General features: G+C 47.6%; 1 protein-coding gene across 1 annotated transcript; it reads right to left on the bottom strand.

Annotated features, from left to right (window-relative positions):
• Positions 1 to 801: 801 nt before the first annotated feature.
• Positions 802 to 15543, bottom strand: LOC114592211 (uncharacterized). Its single transcript, XM_077923075.1, has 5 exons — positions 15399 to 15543; positions 12568 to 12779; positions 11643 to 12221; positions 9048 to 9168; positions 802 to 8298 (listed from the first exon to the last, which is right to left on the bottom strand). Exons 2-5 carry the CDS (start codon positions 12733 to 12735, stop codon positions 7517 to 7519), a joined length of 1650 nt encoding a protein of 549 aa, XP_077779201.1. The 5' UTR covers positions 12736 to 12779; positions 15399 to 15543; the 3' UTR covers positions 802 to 7516.
• Between the last annotated feature and the right edge of the window lie 2147 nt (positions 15544 to 17690).

Genomic DNA, 17690 nt, shown 5'->3' with positions numbered 1-17690 from the left:
CCGTCAGAGAGTGGAGGGGCGGAGGAGAGAGCAGGGCCGGCCAGCCTCCCTGAAGGAGAAAGCAGTGAAGGGAGCAGTGTAGCCGTTAGGAGGAAAGTGGGCGGCTGGGTGCGCGCGCCAAGTTCAAATGTAGAGGCGCGAGGGACAGCAGAAAATCCGGATTGGGAGCCAGGTCCCAAAGCCCGCCGGAGACAGGGGGAGGAGTCAGAAGAATCCGCCTCCGAAGAGTCCAGGAGGGTTGGGACCCCAGAGGGCAGGAGGACCCGGAGGCGAAAGGAGCAGAGGGAGGAAAGGAAGAGGTGGAGCAAAGCTCGGGTATTGAACTGGTGTAAAGGAGGGGCGGATTCAGACGGGACTTCGCCGGTCTAAGGACTCAGACGTAGCGCTGCGCGCCACGGATGTCAAACCAACAATGAACCACAATAAAGACTTTTGTTTATAAAGAGCAACTGGCGTTGGTCCTTTGTGAGCTGGGACCTGAGGCAGCCGCTGACACCTGTATACCTGGATGTTGTAAAAAGTAATAATAAAAATAATACTGGATTCGTGGCTGAAGTGCAACTGCAGGGACGGAGGTCGTATCACCGCATGTATGGCTTTTAATGAAAAGTTAGCTTGTTAGAGCAGTGTTTCCCAACCTTGGGCCTCCAGCTGTTTTTGAACTACAATTCCCATCATCCCTGACCACTGGTCTTGCTAGCTAGGGATGATGGGAGTTGCAGTCCAAAAACAGCTGGAGGCCCAAGGTTGGGAAACACTGTGTTAGAGGAATGACTTGAATAAAGCAGATGGAGTCCAGAGCAAAAAGATAGTATTTTATCAAGTAAACTGAATAGGAACAGGGTATAATTTGAGGAGAAATAAGCAGAGGGTTTTGTTTCGGTCAGGCCTTGTACATAGCAGGAAGACATACAATGACTAACCAAGTACAGGAGGGAACTCCCTCAGAATCGCACAGCCAATCAGAGTACGTGTTACTTCAGAAAAGATCATGGCTGGTTGCTAAGCAACACCTCTGCAACCATTTGGTTAACTGACTCGGGGGGGGAATTAACCCTTGGGTGACTAACTGAATGATCCCTGCTGTTACAAATCCGACAACCTGCTCTGACAAACCCGTTCTCCGCATTGGTGGCGAGAATCGCCGCCAAGCCCAGCATTCTGTCTCCCAACTGGGGCCAGTCAGATGCATCCAGAAACCTTTCTTCACTGTTTATCGCTCAGCAGCTGTCATTCAACGGTACACTGCCTCTGCATATGGAAGTTCTCTTTGGGCTCTTGCAACTTATAACCATCGCTAGGCAGACTGCCTGGCCCCATCAATTTGCCCCATCTTTTTTTTTAAAGTCAGCAATCCCTGTATTTCCAACAGCAAACCACATTACATGCACAGCGTAAAGAAGGAGCAAATTTTGTTGTCTATCACTCCAAACCATTGGTCCACTGAAAATTATTATTAGCAGTAGTAGTAGCAGTAGTAGTAGCATACTGAAGGGACAGGTTACCCAAAACCTGACTGTGTAGTCACCCACAACTAGGCCCCAAGACTTCCCAAATTCTTTCTTTGAGGATTCCCCCAAGGGATAGCCCCATTGATCCTCTGTGACCAATTCCAGTCAGGCTGGCAGACTGCAGTCCTGAACACCCTCCGGAAACTGGGTTTTGCCCCTCAAGCCCTTCTAAGTTTGGGCCAGGCAAAAGCTATGGTCAGGCAAAGAATATTAGACACCGAGAGACAGCTGGACTGCGCAAGGTACCCCGACTATAGAATTGGATAAATCCAGAGATATATAGCCGCACCGGCAGCATATCTCTTCTTTCTTGTATCTAGGGTTGCAAGAAGGGCCTTTACACTCGCCAGAAGCTCGGCTCTTCCCTCGCCAGTCCTGGATGGAGCTTTTAGAAAAGTCCCCTATGCTCAGAGACTTTGCACCTGTCCATTGGGAGAGATAGGAAGCCCAGAACACTTGTTCTTTAGATTTCCCTCTTATGAAGAGGCACGTAGTAAGATCATGGATCCCCTACTGGTGAGGCTCGCCGACCTCCCGCAAAAGCAAAAATTTGACCTTTTGCTGTTAGGCAAAGGCAAGAAGATGACCTGGATGGTTGCCAGATTCTGTGTACAGATCTGTAGGCGCAGACCATCGCCCAATTCAAAATAGTCCGGCATGAAAAGCCCCAAACACGGTTCCATGGGTGATTCTGAGTCAACTCCCTGGGACAGTTTATCATTGTACATTTTTGCTAAATTCAGTGTTGTACATTGTTTTAATTGTCTGTTTTAACCATATTTGCACAGCAGTTTCTAATGTTGAGTGTCCTCTATTTAAGAAGCTTCTACTCTGCAGCCTCTTATAGTTGTTTTAACTGCGAGTCTTTGTTTGTTTTTAGTTCTTATCTGTTTTAATTATCAGTTTTTTATCCATCCATTATCCGTGTTTAATCTTGTATTTTATCCAAATGTTTTATCCTATGCCTGTTTCCTTGTCCTAATTTGCTCTAACAATTATCGGTTAAAAAATCCTAACTGCTATTTTATCAATATGCTTTTTTAATTCTGGTATGAGACCGTAATAACGTTCATTCATTCATACTCGTGTAAAGAAGGCAGTGTCAGATTGGGCTATTACAACTGATCTACACCAGCCCCTTCAGCTCACCATTTCTCGGCGCCCACCAGACGACCGCCCTGCTGGTGCCACCCCCAGGAAGCTGGCACCTCTACGCACGGCAGAAGAATCCAGCATGGATTGAAAGAGGACGTTTTCTTTTATTTCCCTTTGAATATATAGTTTTATGGGAGGATGGCTTTTTTTCAATAAAACAAATAAAATTTACCCTTCGTACGAGGATGAGACCCCTGCAGGCAGTATGCTGCCAGCATCGGCGAAGCCTTCACCATCAGCTGCAGAGAGCAGGAAGAAAACTCAGGCCCCTCCAGTAGTCTTGCCAGAGATGTTACTAGGCCCTTTGATAATCTTGCTTCTTTTCTGCTCCTGTGTACCTTGCTTATTGCAATGATTGCAAAATATGATGCATAAAATGGTGTCATGAATGATTCGGCCTCAGATTATAGCACTAGCCCGAGAATACCAGCCAGTGCCTTCGGACGAGCCAGAAGGCTGTCCAAAATAAGAGGGGGGAATGAAGGGACAGGTTACCCAAAACCTGACTATGTAGTCACCCCAACTAGGCCCCAAGACTTCCCAAAGCTGGCACCTCTACGCATGGCAGAAGAATCCAGCATGGATTGAAAAAGGACGTTTTCTTTTCTTTCCCTTTGAATATATAGTTTTATGGGAGGATGGCTTTTTCCCCTAAAAAATAAAATAAAATTTACCCTTCGTACGAGGATGAGACCCCTGCAGGCAGTATGCTGCCAGCATTGGCGAAGCCTTCACCATCAGCTGCAGAGAGCAGGAAGAAAACTCAGGCCCCACCAGTAGTCTTGCCAGAGATGTTACTAGGCCCTTTGATAATCTTGCTTCTTTTCTGCTCCTGTGTACCTTGCTTATTGCAATGATTGCAAAATATGATGCATAAAATGGTGTCACGAATGATTCGGCCTCAGATTATAGCACTAGCCCGAGAATACCAGCCAGTGCCTTCGGACGAGCCAGAAGGCTGTCCAAAATAAGAGGGGGGAATGAAGGGACAGGTTACCCAAAACCTGACTGTGTAGTCACCCCCAGCTAGGCCCCAAGACTTCCCAAATTATTTCTTTGAGGATTCAGTAGCTAAAATGCATTAGCTAGAGCTGTATTTCTTTCTTTGAGGATGCAAACTTAAAATGTATTAGCTTTTGCTGTATAAAACAAAGTAGCTAAATGAACAAAGCCTTCTCCTCTTCTCAGTCCATGAAGGCGTAAAAGATGGCCTTGTCAGTCCCGAGTAAGAGACGGGATGGCGCATCCAACCTATTTTACCAGGTTGCAACTGTCTTGGCTGCGCTGACGCACAGACCCCGGGAATGGTGCCAGGAGTGCCAGATAAGAGTGCAGAGGCAATTTCTATTCATCATGAATGGAGATTGTTTCTGCCAACATACGTGTGCAAACTCGTGGGGCTGGATTCCTGGGGAGGGGAAAGGGGACCCTAAAGAGAATATAGGCTGTCTGTGTCTACTCTAAAACTGCTGCTTGCTGTGAACTAACCACGCAAGTGCCTTTCTGCTGCCTGGGAAGCAGAAATAAAAAACTCTTTCTCTGAACCTACCCTCGGTGTCCGTTTGGCTCCTTCCTCCCTCCCCGGGCGCAACACTCACCCGACCCATGGGAAAGGCCGGAAAGGCTACAATACCACCCATCATCTGTAGATCTCAGGCAGTTCACAACATAAAATTACAAAAACCACAAAATACATAATTAAAAATAAGAACAACAAAAACAATAATTCTACCCATTCCAGAACACATTTAAAAAGGCATTGGATATCAATCGGCCTGGTTGGAGAGGAATGTTTTCGCCTGGCTCCTAAAGATATGTAATGATGGCATGGAAAGTCTGCATCAACAACCAAGGGAACGACTAATAATGGTTCTGCAGAGAATCTAAGTGATGGAGCTGGGATCTAAGAGTTCAGGTGACTCCTGAGATACCCTGGACCTAAGTTGTACAAAAAACAGATTGCTGCTGTTGCTGCTCCGGTGAGTGTTTGGGAAGACCGCTCCCTCCTGCAAGCCAATTCCATTGGGCCCAAGGGCCACGGCCTACACTCATACATACTCTGAGCAGCTCCCTGCAGCAAGTGGCAAAAAATGGTTTTAAATTTTTTAGGGGTTCTTAATTTGCTGCACCTCAAATGGTGTTTTTTTACAATATTACTTTATTATTTTCTTTCTGCTTGGGGTGGGATGAATGTTTAGTCGGGGTGGGGAGTAGTTTAAATTTAGCATAATTGTTTCTTGCTTTGTTTTTACTTTCATTATTTTGTTAAGTTATTGTATAGTTTGTATTTTGCTTTTTAAGGGTCAGGGTCAGGGCTGCCTGGGAGTGGGCCTCAGCCAATAGAATGGCTGGGGCAGGTTTCACAGAGGGGGATGTACTGGGACACCTGATCTCAGTGATCATGGGCAAGAGGAGGAGTTACGCTAAGACCAGACCATGTCATTACCAAGGAGGCAGGCTTAGTCATTGTTTGAGGACTATCCCTGCCTCCAGGTCTGGTCCTGACTGGACGGATACTAGAATCAGCAAGGGAAACCCACATGACCTGAAAGTGTTGCTGTGCAATGCCAGGTCAATGATGAATAAGACCACTGCCATCCATGACCTGATTGTGGATGGAGGATTTGACCTGGCATGTGTGACAGAGACCTGGCTGGATGAAGCAGATGGGCCTGTCCTTGCCGCTGCTTGTCCACCAGGTTTCTCTTACGCACAGCAACCCAGGTCATGTGGGCGGGGAGGGGGGGTTGCAGTGATTTTAAGGAAGTCATTAGTCTGCACCAGGCGTCCTATTGGGAAGACCCAGTTTTCTGAGTGCATGTTCTGGAAGTTGGGCAATAGGGGCAGTACAGGATTCCTTTTGGTGTACCAACCTCCCCGGTGCGCCAAGGATTCTCTGCCCAAGCTGCTTCAGGTCATGGCGGATGTGCTCCTGGAGACACCTAGTTTGGTTGTCCTGGGGGATTTTAACATCCATGCCGACACAACCTTACAAGGGGCTGCTCGGGACTTCGTGTAAAGCATGGCCTCCATGGGGCTGTCCCTGAATAACTCTGGCCCAACCCATCGCCGCGGACATGCCTTGGACCTGGTGTTTACCTCTACGGATGTTGGTGATCTGACATTAAGTAAAAGCAAAACAAAAGAAGTGCCATGGTCAGATCACTTCCTGGTGCAACTGGACTTCTCCGCGACCCTTCCCCTCTGCAGGGAGGTGGGACCTTTCTTACAAAGTCAGTACAGGCACCCCCCCCCCATTATGTGTGTTCAACTCATGCACGACCTTGTACAGTATATGGCGCTGGGAAACAAACAATTCAATTCAAACCCGGAAATGGTGGCAGGGAGCTGTAGAGGAGACCACATCAGCGGCTGCTTTCCTGCTCGTCCTCCAGCCTTCAACCAGCCCCAGAGCTTCAACTCTAGTTGCTGATATTTTTTGATACAGTATTCGTCTGGATTCGAAGAGAGTGTGGCACAGGGGGCATTTAAAGGGTGTTTAGAGGATTTCATGGCCCTGGAACGAAACCTGCGCGTAAGTGGGGAGTCGTCTGAACTTGTGAAACGAAAACAAAAAAAGATTCTTTCCAGCACGTCAAATAGCCAGATTTGAAATCCCATTAGAACACCCAGGGAGAGTCAAGGAAAAGAAGATTCATCTCCCTGGATAGTTTTCCCATAGTCGAGTTGGATGGTATTCAGAGTCACTGAAGACTCGCAGAGAGGACCTTTTCCAGAAGGGTTCCACTTTGCTTTGTGCCTTTTGTAATACATAAGGGCTGCTGTGAGTTCAATTTGACCCCACACACTGAAGGCTGGTCGATTAGGGCAACCTAAGCCTGCCCTCCTTCAGCACCCGGCTTAGTTACCACCCAGCCCAGGAGGTGACCCTGCCTTTAAGCTTTCTCCTCCTCCTCAGTCTGACAGGATAGGAAGCTCCCTTATACTGAGTCACACCACGGGGTCCATCTAGCTCAGCGTTGTCTACACTGACTGGCAGCAGCTCTTGAGGGTTTCAGACCGGACTCTCTCCCAGCCCTACCCAAAAACGGCGGGTTTGAACCTGGGACATGAAAGGTCTGCCACTGAGTTACAGCTTCTGCTCTCTCAGTCTCAGTGTTGCCCCTTGTCAAACTCAGCAGGGAAGAAGATTGGGGGGGGCGGGAGGAGCAAAGCTAGAATTAGCAGGCTCTGCCTGTCTTTGGCTCTCTGGCGCCACCTACTGTTGACCTCCCCGCTTTCCAGCCTACCAGCCCCAATGGGCAGCTCCGGGTGGATATTTCTTCCTGGTGGGTTATCTGAGGTTCGCTAAAGGCAAAATCACAACCAAAACTCATCTCCCAGACGAAGCGCTCGTGCCGTTCTCCTCCCTGTGGCTGCTTCCGTAAGAAACACCTTCCCTGGAAGTTCTTGTTGTTGTTTAGTCGTGTCCGACTCTTTGTGACGCCCTGGACCAGAGCACGCCAGGCACTCCTGTCTTCCACTGCCTCCCACAGTTTGGTCAAACTCATTCTGGTAGCTTCGAGAACACTGTCCAACCATTTCGTCCTCTGTCGTCCCCTTCTCCTTGTGCCCTCCATCTTTCCCAACATCAAGGTCTTTTCCAGGGAATCTTCTCTTCTCATGAGGTGGCCAAAGTATTGGAGCCTCAGCTTCAGGATCTGTCCTTCCAGTGAGCACTCAGGGCTAATTTCCTTCAGAATGGAGAGGTTTGATCTTCTTGCAGTCCATGGGACTCTCAAGAGTCTCCTCCAGCACCATAAATTCAAAAGCATCCATTCTTCAGCGACCAGCCTTCTTTATGGTCCAGCTCTCCTCCAGCAAAGCAGCCATTGCGGACGGGAAGGAGCTCATTCCGGCGGAAGCTCTTTCCAAGCTAAGCAACGGCACGCCTTCTTCCCGGTGTGGATTCTCTCGTGTTTCACGAGGTGGGATTTCTGGATGAAGCTCTTCCCACAAACGGAGCACTTGTAGGGCTTCTCACCGGTGTGGGTCCTCAGGTGCACCGTGAGGTTGGCGTTCTGGCTGAAGCTCTTCCCACAGGCGGAACACTTGTAGGGCTTCTCCCGGGTGTGCGTCCTCTCGTGGATGATCAGCTGGCAAGTGCAGCGGAAGTTCTTCCCGCAGGCGGAGCATTTGTGCGGCTTCTCCCCCGTGTGGATCCTCTCGTGGAAGACGAGGTCCGACCTCTGGCGGAAGCACTTCCCGCAGTAGGAGCATTGGTGGGCCTTCTTCTTCCTCGTGTGGATCTGCTGGTGCCTCTTGAGATGGTCCTTGCAGCTGAGGACCTTCCCACACTCTGCGCACTGGTAGGACCCCTCCTGAGCATCATGCGTGATGGGGCCCTGCTGGAAAGCTTCCTCTGGGACACTGAGGGAGTCTGATTTCTGCCACCTGAGGCTCCCATGGAAAGCCTCTTCATCCAACATGGAGGAAATGGATCGATCCATCATTGCATTCCCGAGGCAGTGGTCAGCCAGCTGCCCCCGAGGTCTGTGCTCATCCTCAAAGGCTCCCTCTTCCCCGTGATCCTGAGGAAAGCTTTCTCTGGCTCTCCTTTGAGAAGGCTCCATGGGCTTTAGATCCTCAAGATGGTATTTATTTTCTTTGCTTTCATCTCCTTGTCCATAATCTGGGGCAAATGAGAGAAAAAAGCCAGCTACTGTAAATAACGTTAACAGTTTAATTTTCTAAAATGGGCATGTTTTCTCAACATCAACTTCGTTGAACTGGTCACGTTGTGCGGATGCCTAATGATCGTCTTCCAAAGTGACTACTCTATTCCGAACTTAAAAATGGAAAGCGTAATGCTGGTGGTCAACAAAAGAGGTTTAAAGACTGTCTCAAGGCAAATCTAAAAAAGCTGGGAAACACTGGCCTGCGAGTGCTCCAATTGGAGAACAGCCTTTATCAAAGGTGTCATGGGTTTTGAAGATGCTCAAACTCAAGAGGAAAGGGAGAAATGTGCTAAAAGGAAGACATACTTGGCAAACCCTCACCATGATCAACTCCCGCCCGGAAACCTATGTTCCCACTGTGGAAGGACATAGGGATCCAGAATTGGCCTCCAAAGTCACTTATGGACTCACTGTTACAACCGTGTTTCTGGAAGACAATCTTACTCACCTATGAGTGATCGCCAAAGAAGAAGCTGCTTATGTTGAATTATGTTGTCTGTTTTTAGCATGGAGTTTTTCCTTTGGCAGTAGCTCTTATGTGATTGGCTGACTGTGGGTCACACGAGAGAGGCATTCCATTCTGTTGTGACTGTTATTCAATTAACTGTTGTTTTTAACTGTTTTTCTGTCTTCTGTTTTTCTCCCTTCCAACTTTATGATTCTATGAGCATCCGAAGACTCGAGGGCAAGGGAGCAGACTTACCCAAAAGGACGGTTTCACCTCCTGGCTTAGTTTCCAGGCACAGCTCCCTCGGTTTGAGGTTGGCCGAGGCCGGGCCTGCCTCGGAAAAACTCACAGCCACCTCCACAAACGGCATCAGGATCTGGATGGAAGACAAAGGGCAAGATGATGGGGATGGGGATGACATGAGTTTATTTGTCATTTACTACAAAACGTCCCAGAGTGACTTTCGATTATGAAGGCATACAGGATACAAAATTTAAAATTGATTATGTCATCTGCATAATCTCCTCGTCTCCTATCATCTCCTATTTTCCCTCCCTGCTGCAGACAGCTCAACAGTAGCTGGTGGCTGGAAAATGGGTTTCTGATTTTTCTCCCCATATACATAAAAAAGTAAGGCTGTCATCACGCAGCCCCCATTGGAGGATGTGTAGAGCCACACCACCATCCTGGATTTGCAGGAAGAAACGGGATTGGGAAGGTGACAAGTGAGCTTAGTAGTTACAACAGTAATAATAATAATTTTATTATTTATACCCCACCCTCCTGGGCAGCTTACAACAGTTACCTAAGGTGGGAAGGGGAAACTAGGGGATTAATGTAGGGGAAATGACAGGGGAATGGGGAGTTGGGCACAGGGCTTAGTGATTGTGTATTGGCATTGGGTTGTTGCTTTTATTTTCATTATGTAATTTGTGGTTTTATATCTTGATTTTATTCTGTAAACCGCCCTGAGACCCCCGGATATATGACAGTATATAAATTCAATAAATAATAATAATAATAATAATAATAATAATAATAATAATAATAATAATAATAATTGCCTGATACATGGAGAGCGAGAGGCCAAACTGCACTGAGTCAATTTGACACAGTATGGTTTGTATTCCCAACTTACATAAATGATCCTCTTGAGAGTTCCACAAGTCCAACTACCCACCCTGGATTTGGGAGGGGCTATGTCCGATACCAGTATTTTTTTATTTTTTTAAAGATATTTATTAAGATTTTTAAAGTGTTACAAAATGAAAAAAGAAAAATACAAAATAAAAATAGTTAAAAACAATTCCATCTTTCCATTACTTATCTTTCATTTGCTTGCTTCCCAGACCTCCTCACACCTCCCTTTTTTGTATTCCAATTCAATTTGTTAATTCAGCAAATCCTTTCCCTCTTTGTTTATCCTAATCTTTAATCTTAAAATATTTTAACCTTAAATTTTAACGTATTAATAATCCATTTTTTCATATTCCTTATAGCATTATAGCTAAAAACCACTTAACTTCTTATCCAACATCATTCTAACATTCATTAATTTTACAGTATTTCTGTAGGTAGACTTTAAACTTTTTCCAATCTTCTTCCACCGACTCTTCTCCCTGGTCTCGGATTCTGCCAGTCATTTCCGCCAGTTTCGATACCAGTATTTTTTACTGCTTACCCAGTTTTAATGCTCATCGCTTCTTTCCAATCATATACTGTCACAGCAACACATCAAGGATCTGCAACTGTTTGTTTTGCTATTTTTGTGCTTTATGATACTGAAATTTGTGAATTAAAATTATTCCCCCCCCTTTTTAAATTTAAGATCTTGCCCTGTAGGCAGGGCCGTAGCTAGGGGGTGGTGAGGTGGGCCCCCACTAGGTAAAAAGCAAAAGCGCTAGGCAAAAGCAGCTAAAAATATGTTCATAAATATAAATATTGATTATTGCCTCATAAGAAATGGTTTTTTAAATCTTTTGTTGGACGTCGCCTAGAGCGGCTAGGGAAACCCAGCCATATGGGTGGGGTAGAAATAAATAATAATAATAATTATTATTATTATTATTATTATTAATAATAATAATAATAATAGAGAGGGAATTGAATGGGGGGGGTTGGAGGAGAGGTGGAAAGAAGAACTAATTTGTCTGTGGCTAGGGATCACAATTGGGCCGGTTCTGCCAGGGGCAAACTCCACATTGGCTACATAGGCAGCTGCCTCCTACAGAGTCAGACTATTGGTCTACCTAGCTCAGTATTGTCAACACTGGCTGGCAGCAGCTTTCCGCCATTTCAGGCAGCGGACATTCCCAGCTTCACCTGGAGATGCTGCCAGGGACTGAACTTTGTACCTTCTACATCTGCCTTGTGTGCAGGTCCTGATCCCTGGCCTCTCTACGTAGGGCTGGGAACCACTCCCAGTCTGAAAATTTATTTATTTACTTACAGTGGTGCCTCAGGTTAAGAACTTAATTCGTTCTGGAGGTCCGTACTTAACCTGAAACTGTTCTTAACCTGAAGCACCACTTTAGCTAATGGGGCCTCCTGCTGCTGCCGCGCCTCCGGAGCACGATTTCTGTTCTCATCCTGAAGCAAAGTTCTTAACCCAAGGTACTATTTCTGGGTTAGTGGAGTCTGTAACCTGAAACATCTGTAACCCGAGGTACCACTGTATTAGGTTTATATTCCGCCCTTCATCGAAAGACCTCAGGGTGGTTCACAGAATAAAATACAAGACAAAACATGCAAATAAGTATCCTAGACAGCTGCTGCCAGCCCGTGTCAAACAACACTGAGCTAGATGGACCGATGGTCTGACAGTGTGAGGTAGCTGTGAAACGGCCTCACCTGTTTCTCCTCTCTCTCGGCCTCTCGCTGCCTCAGGAGGAAGTCCTCGGCCAGGGCCACCGCCTGGGCGCAGGTCTCGGGGCTGTGCTCCCTCACCCAGCTCTGCATTTCCCGGGGCAGGATGGTCAGGAGCTGCTCCAGAACCAGCAGCTCCAGGATCTGCTCCTTGGTGTGCTTCTCGACCTTTAACCACCCGTGGCAAAGCTCCCAGAGCCGGCTGTAAGCCCCCCTCGGCCCCTCGGCCTCCTGGTAGCAGAGGCAACGGAAGTGCTGGCGCTGCTTCTCCCTCCGCATGGCGTCCTGCCACAAAATGGCCGCCTTCACTTTCCCATAATCCTCTCTGTCCCGGCCCTCCAGCCTGCTGAAGGCCCGCTCGGCTTCTCCCCGGAGGGCCGGCAGGAGCCAGGTCACCCACTCTTCCTGGGGCCAGCGGCAGGCTTCGGCTACTTGCTCGAAGGAGGCCAGGAAGGCCTTGGCGTCGTCCCAGGGGGTGGGCTCCTCCGGCAACCGTGGGGTCCCCCAGCTTGAGTGGGGAGACTCCGCTGTCGTCAGGAACTCCTCCCACTGGGTTTCCCACCTCTTAAACCAGGGGTCTGCAACCTTTAAGACAAAAAGAGCCACTTGGACTCATTTCCGAAGAAAAAAACCCTGGGAGCCACAAAACCATTGCGACATTTAAAACAAATATAGACCTGCATGCGCGCCGCTGCCCTCCGATCTGACAGCGGGTGGGAAGGTGACGTCGGGACGGTGCATGACTACCGCACGCACCGCCCCCATGCGACGTCACAGCCAGTACAGCGCCCACCACAGTGGGGAGTGTCGGGGCGCACAATGCGCCTCCTCCCCTTGCTAGTATCTGTCCCGGAGCCGCGGCAAAGGTGTAAAAGAGCCACATGCGGCTCCGGAGCCGCAGGTTGCAGACCCCTGTCTTAAACTTTCCCTCGTCCTTTTCCTGTTTGATCTGTTCTTCCGGCCTCCTTAGGTGGAATTCCCTGGCGCTCTTTGGTTGTGGGGCATGAGGTGCGGCTCCTGCCCCTCCAAACCCAGTCTTCACCATGCAGTTCACAGAGTCTTGATCCTCCCTTTTCATCCTGGGGACACCTTGGCTGATCTCTCCACTGTGTTTGTGAGACTCTATAATGACAAGATGGTGACAGCAGTCACGAAAATAAAAGGCGTCTGCTTCTTGGGAGAAAAGCAATGACAAACCTCGACAGCATCTTATAGAATCATAGAATCATAGAGTTGGAATAGACCACAAGGGCCATGGAGTCCAACCCCCTGCCAAGCAGGAAACACCATCAGAGCACTCCTGACATATGGTTGTCAAGCCTCTGCTTAAAGACCTCCAAAGAAGGAGACTCCACCACACTCCTTGGCAGCAAATTCCACTGTCAAACAGCTCTTACTGTCAGGAAGTTCTTCCTAATGTTTAGGTGGAATCTTCTTTCTTGTAGTTTGGATCCATTGCTCCGTGTCCGCTTCTCTGGAGCAGCAGAAAACAACCTTTCTCCCTCCTCTATATGACATCCTTTTATATATTTGAACATGGCTATCCTATCACCCCTTAACCTCCTCTTCTCCAGGCTAAACATGCCCAGCTCCCTTAGCCGTTCCTCATAAGGCATCGTTTCCAGGCCTTTGACCATTTTGGTTGCCCTCCTCTGGACACGTTCCAGTTTGTCAGTGTCCTTCTTGAACTGTGGTGCCCAGAACTGGACACAGTACTCCAGGTGAGGTCTGACCAGAGCAGAATACAGTGGCACTATTACTTCCCTTGATCTAGATGCTATACTCCTATTGATGCAGCCCAGAATTGCATTGGCTTTTTTTAGCTGCTGCGTCACACTGTTGGCTCATGTCAAGTTTGTGGTCAACCAAGACTCCTAGATCCTTTTCACATGTACTGCTCTCAAGCCAGGTGTCCCCCATCTTGTATTTGTGCCTCTTATTTTTTTTGCCCAAGTGCAATACTTTTCATTTCTCCCTGTTAAAGTTCATCTTGTTTGTTTTGGCCCAGTTCTCTAATCTGACAAGGTCGTTTTGAAGTGTGATCGTGTCCTCTGGGGTGTTAGAAAGCAGAGACCTCACCTTGCCAACAAAGGCCCATATAGTCAAAGCTATGGTTTTCCCAGTACAGTGATACCTCAGTTTAAGAACTTAATTCGTTCTGGAGGTCTGTTCTTAACTTGAAACTGTTCTTAACCTGAAGCGCCACTTTAGCTAATGGGGCCTCCTGCTGCCGCTGCACGATTTCTGTTCTCATCCTGAAGCAAAGTTCTTAACCCGAGGTAATATTTCTGGGTCAGCAGAGTCTATAACCTGAAGCGTATGTAACCTGAAGCGTGTGTAACCTGAGGTACAACTGTAGTGATGTATAGAAGTGAGAGCTGGACCATAAAGAAGGCTGATTGCTGAAGAATTGATGCTTTTGAATTCTGGTGCTGGAGGAGACTCTTGAGAGTCCCATGGACTGCAAGAAGATCAAACCTATCCATTCTTAAGGAAATCCGCCCTGAGTGCTCGCTGGAAGGACAGATCCTGAAGCTGAGGCTGCAGTACTTTGGCCACCTCATGAGAAGAGAAGACTCCCTGGAAAAGACCCTGATGTTGGGAAAGATGGAGGGCACAAGGAGAAGGGGGCGACAGAGGACGAGATGGTTGGACAGTGTTCTCGAAGCTACCAGCATGAGTTTGACCAAACTGCGGGAGGCAGTGGAAGACAGGAGTGCCTGGCGTGCTCTGCTCCATGGGGACACAAAGAGTCGGACACGACTAAACAACAACAATAATGACAAGTGCAAGTCAACAAGATCGAAATATCAGAAGCCTAATATTAGATCTAATAAAGGAAAGCATGGGAGACAGTTAAATGATGTTAAAAGATGTTTAAGGAGGGAGAGAGTTTTAGAAAAAGTATAAAATAGTGGAGGCTGGCAACTTATTATATCCGAAGGGAGTCAGGAGTTGCAAGGCAGGGAACTGATTGCATGTATTTCTGAAGACATAAAATGAATGCATTTTAAGGAAAAGTGACAAGAAAAAGCTTTAAAGGAAATCTAGAACAAGTCAGAGCCCCGTCAAAGTATCTGCTCCCATTATTAAGCACCTTTTCCATCTATTTATAATACTTATTCGGCTCTGTAGTGGTAATATGGTTTTATTTTAGAAATGTTTTAAAAATTACGGTAACTATTTAAACACTGATGTTTGTGGCATTTTGGGCACTTAGATTGTACATTGATTGTATGCAGTAATAGAACCTGGTTTAGAAGGAGAAAGGTTACAACAGCCAGCCAGCCAGCCATACGTAATCCTAGACCATAGCTGTCAACTTTTCCCTTTTCTTGCGAGGAATCCTATTCAGAATAAGGGAATTTCCCTTAAAAAAAGGAAAAAGTTGACAGCTATGTCCTAGACCCCTTCAACCAGGTCCCACACCCCTGACTCGCCTTTTCTCCAAAATAAAAAAGCCCTCGATGTATTCCTAATCTTTCCTCCGCAGCAGAGCTGTTCCATCGTCCGGATCATTTTGGTTATCCTTTCCGGAATCTTTCCTAGACTCGCACGTCTATTTTAGGTTGTGACATTAGGAGGCAATGCAAAGAAATGATTCGACCCGCCGCCCCATCGATCGAGCCCCTCTCTGGCCGCTTCATGAAACGATGCAACATTCCCCTCTTCCTCCCCACATCCCACTTTGGGGATCAATTGTTTTCCATCCCCCGCTTGCAGTTCAGAGTTGTAACTCACCAAGAACCCGGCTCGCTCTTCCCCGGGAACCTGTCGCGCGCCCCCACCAAAACACACACACAATAGACTTTCGAGAAGAAAAACTGATCTTAGAAGCTGGGATGGGAGAGAGAAAGAGCGTGTGAAAAGGCTGTTTCCGGAGGAGGAGACAGAGACGTAAGGAGGGGCGTCTGGTGTTGACATCCTCCTAGTTAGAGACAGGGGAGAAAGGTGGCTGCGTAAAGACGCGTGTACCGGGGGGGGGGGGGGGAGAGATCGCGCACAAGCTTTCAGCGTTTTGCTCCTTTTGCAAAAAAATTAATGACTTTCTGGGGCTCTGGCAAGGCTCTCGGAGCAACTCACAGAATGCAAAGAATTAAAATGAAATTTTTGTTGGCATCTGTCGACAATGGAGTGCGCCTCCGGGGGTGAAGTCAAACAGATGGGGAATCGCAGCGCCTGCTGTGGCTGCAGAGACACGTAACTTGCAACTGCTGCCTCCTGTGTTTTTTAGCAGCACCCAAGTGACCACGCCCAGGTGCAAGCCTGGGCAGCGTGTATGGAGGTCCTGGGCTGCCCAGATGACCATACCCGCCTCTTGGCCTCACTGATGTGGTCCAGAGGAAAGCAGAGCAATACATCTGGGCAGACCTCCGGTGTGAAAGGAAAGCAGAACAAGGCGTTTGGCACCAGCAGGAGTTGCTAAACGCACCATCCAGCATTCTCAGGTATTCCATTCCGGATTTGTCTAGGGTTTACTCCTTAGCCATTTCTTCTCCCAAGGTGTTGCTGTTAGTATATAAAGCCCTTCACAACTTGGGACCAGATCACTTGTGATACCGTTTTGCCCCATATATGCCCACTTGGCACCTTCAACCTGTGGCACTGACACTGCTACAAATGCCCCATAACACTCGTTCAGCACTTGTAATAAATCCATCTTTCAGTGTGGCTCTTTGGGACTCCCTGCCTCTTGACACTGGGCAGGCAAGGCCTTCACTGTTTTCTTTTCAGCTCCAGCTCAAAACATTCTTGTTTAGACAATCCTGCCTGGATACATGGATGCCGGTGGTGCTGTGGGTTAAACCACAGAGCCTAGGACTTGGTTATCAGAAGGTCGGCAGTTCGAATCCCCACAATGGGGTGAGCTCCTGTTGCTCAGTCCCTGCTCCTGCCAACCTAGCAGTTCGAAAGCACGTCAAAGTGCAAGTAGATAAATAGGAACCACTCCGGTGGGAAGGTCAACGGCATTTCCGTGCGCTGCTCTGGTTCGCCAGAAGCGGCTTAGTCATGCTGGCCACATGACCCGGAAGCTGTATGCCGGCTCCCTCGGCCAATAAAGCAAGATGAGCACTGCAACCCCAGAGTCGGTCACGACTGGACCGAATGGTCAGGGGTCCCTTTACCTTTTACCCAGATACATAGGATGTCAATATGTGTTTCGATCTGTCTTCATATTCTTCTTGGTGCTAGCTAGCTATTTATTTATTAGATGTTTCAGATAGTTGTTTTTAACTTTTTTCTTTTTTATGATTTTTATTAATTTTCTAATTTACATTTTAAAGTATTCATAATAATAATAATAATAATTTTTTATTTATACCCCACCCTCCCCAGCCAAGGCCGGGCTCAGAGTGGCTTACAAGCAATAATAAAAACATTCAGACAGTAATACCATAAAATGTCATATTAAAAGGCAATCAGAAACCATGCCTATTCCTGCATTGCATGGGTTGACCTTCCAACTGTACAATTCCAAGGAAGGTAAATGGCGTTTCCATGTGCTCCTTTTTCCGTCAGTGTTCCGTTGTGCCAGAAGCGGTTTAGTCCTGCTGGCCACATCACTCAGAAAGCTGTCTGCGGACAAACGCCAGCTCCCTCGGCCTAAAAGCGAGATGAGCGCCGCAATCCCATAGTCGCCTTTGACTGGACTTTAACCGTCCAGGGGTCCTTTACCTTTTCACCTTTTTTTTTTACAATTCCAAGGAGAGGACCTTCTCGGTAGTGGCACCCACCCTGTGGAACACCCTCCCATCAGATGTCAAGGAAATAAACAACTATCTGACTTTCAGAAGACATCTGCAGGCAGCCCTGTTTAGGGAAGTTTTTAATGTTTGATGTTTTACCATGTTTTTAATATTCTGTTGGGAGCTGCCCAGAGTGGCTGGGGAAACCCATCTAGATGGGTGGGGTATAAATTGTTAGGATATCTGCCAGCCATATCAGGAGAAACTGGCCACTCTCCAGGCTCCCGGCACGATCTCCTTGTGACCTCCCTGTCTGCATTCCCAGCAGATGCAGGCAAGGTCGCGA

Source organism: Podarcis muralis, chromosome 2 (genome assembly GCF_964188315.1).
Source record: "Podarcis muralis chromosome 2, rPodMur119.hap1.1, whole genome shotgun sequence".
Taxonomy (NCBI): Eukaryota; Metazoa; Chordata; class Lepidosauria; order Squamata; family Lacertidae; genus Podarcis; species Podarcis muralis.
This window is presented reverse-complemented; position numbering and strand designations above follow the sequence as displayed.

Excerpts from the sequence above, each read along its gene's own strand:
- LOC114592211 (XM_077923075.1), bottom strand. The coding sequence starts at position 12,735 with ATGAAAAGGGAGGATCAAGACTCTGTGAACTGCATGGTGAAGACTGGG. Across the intron at positions 12,222-12,567 it reads AGGGAAAGTTTAAGACAGGG|AGGTGGGAAACCCAGTGGGA; the intron begins GTCTGCAACCTG and ends CCCTGGTTTAAG. Across the intron at positions 8,299-9,047 it reads AGGTGAAACCGTCCTTTTGG|ATTATGGACAAGGAGATGAA; the intron begins GTAAGTCTGCTC and ends CATTTGCCCCAG.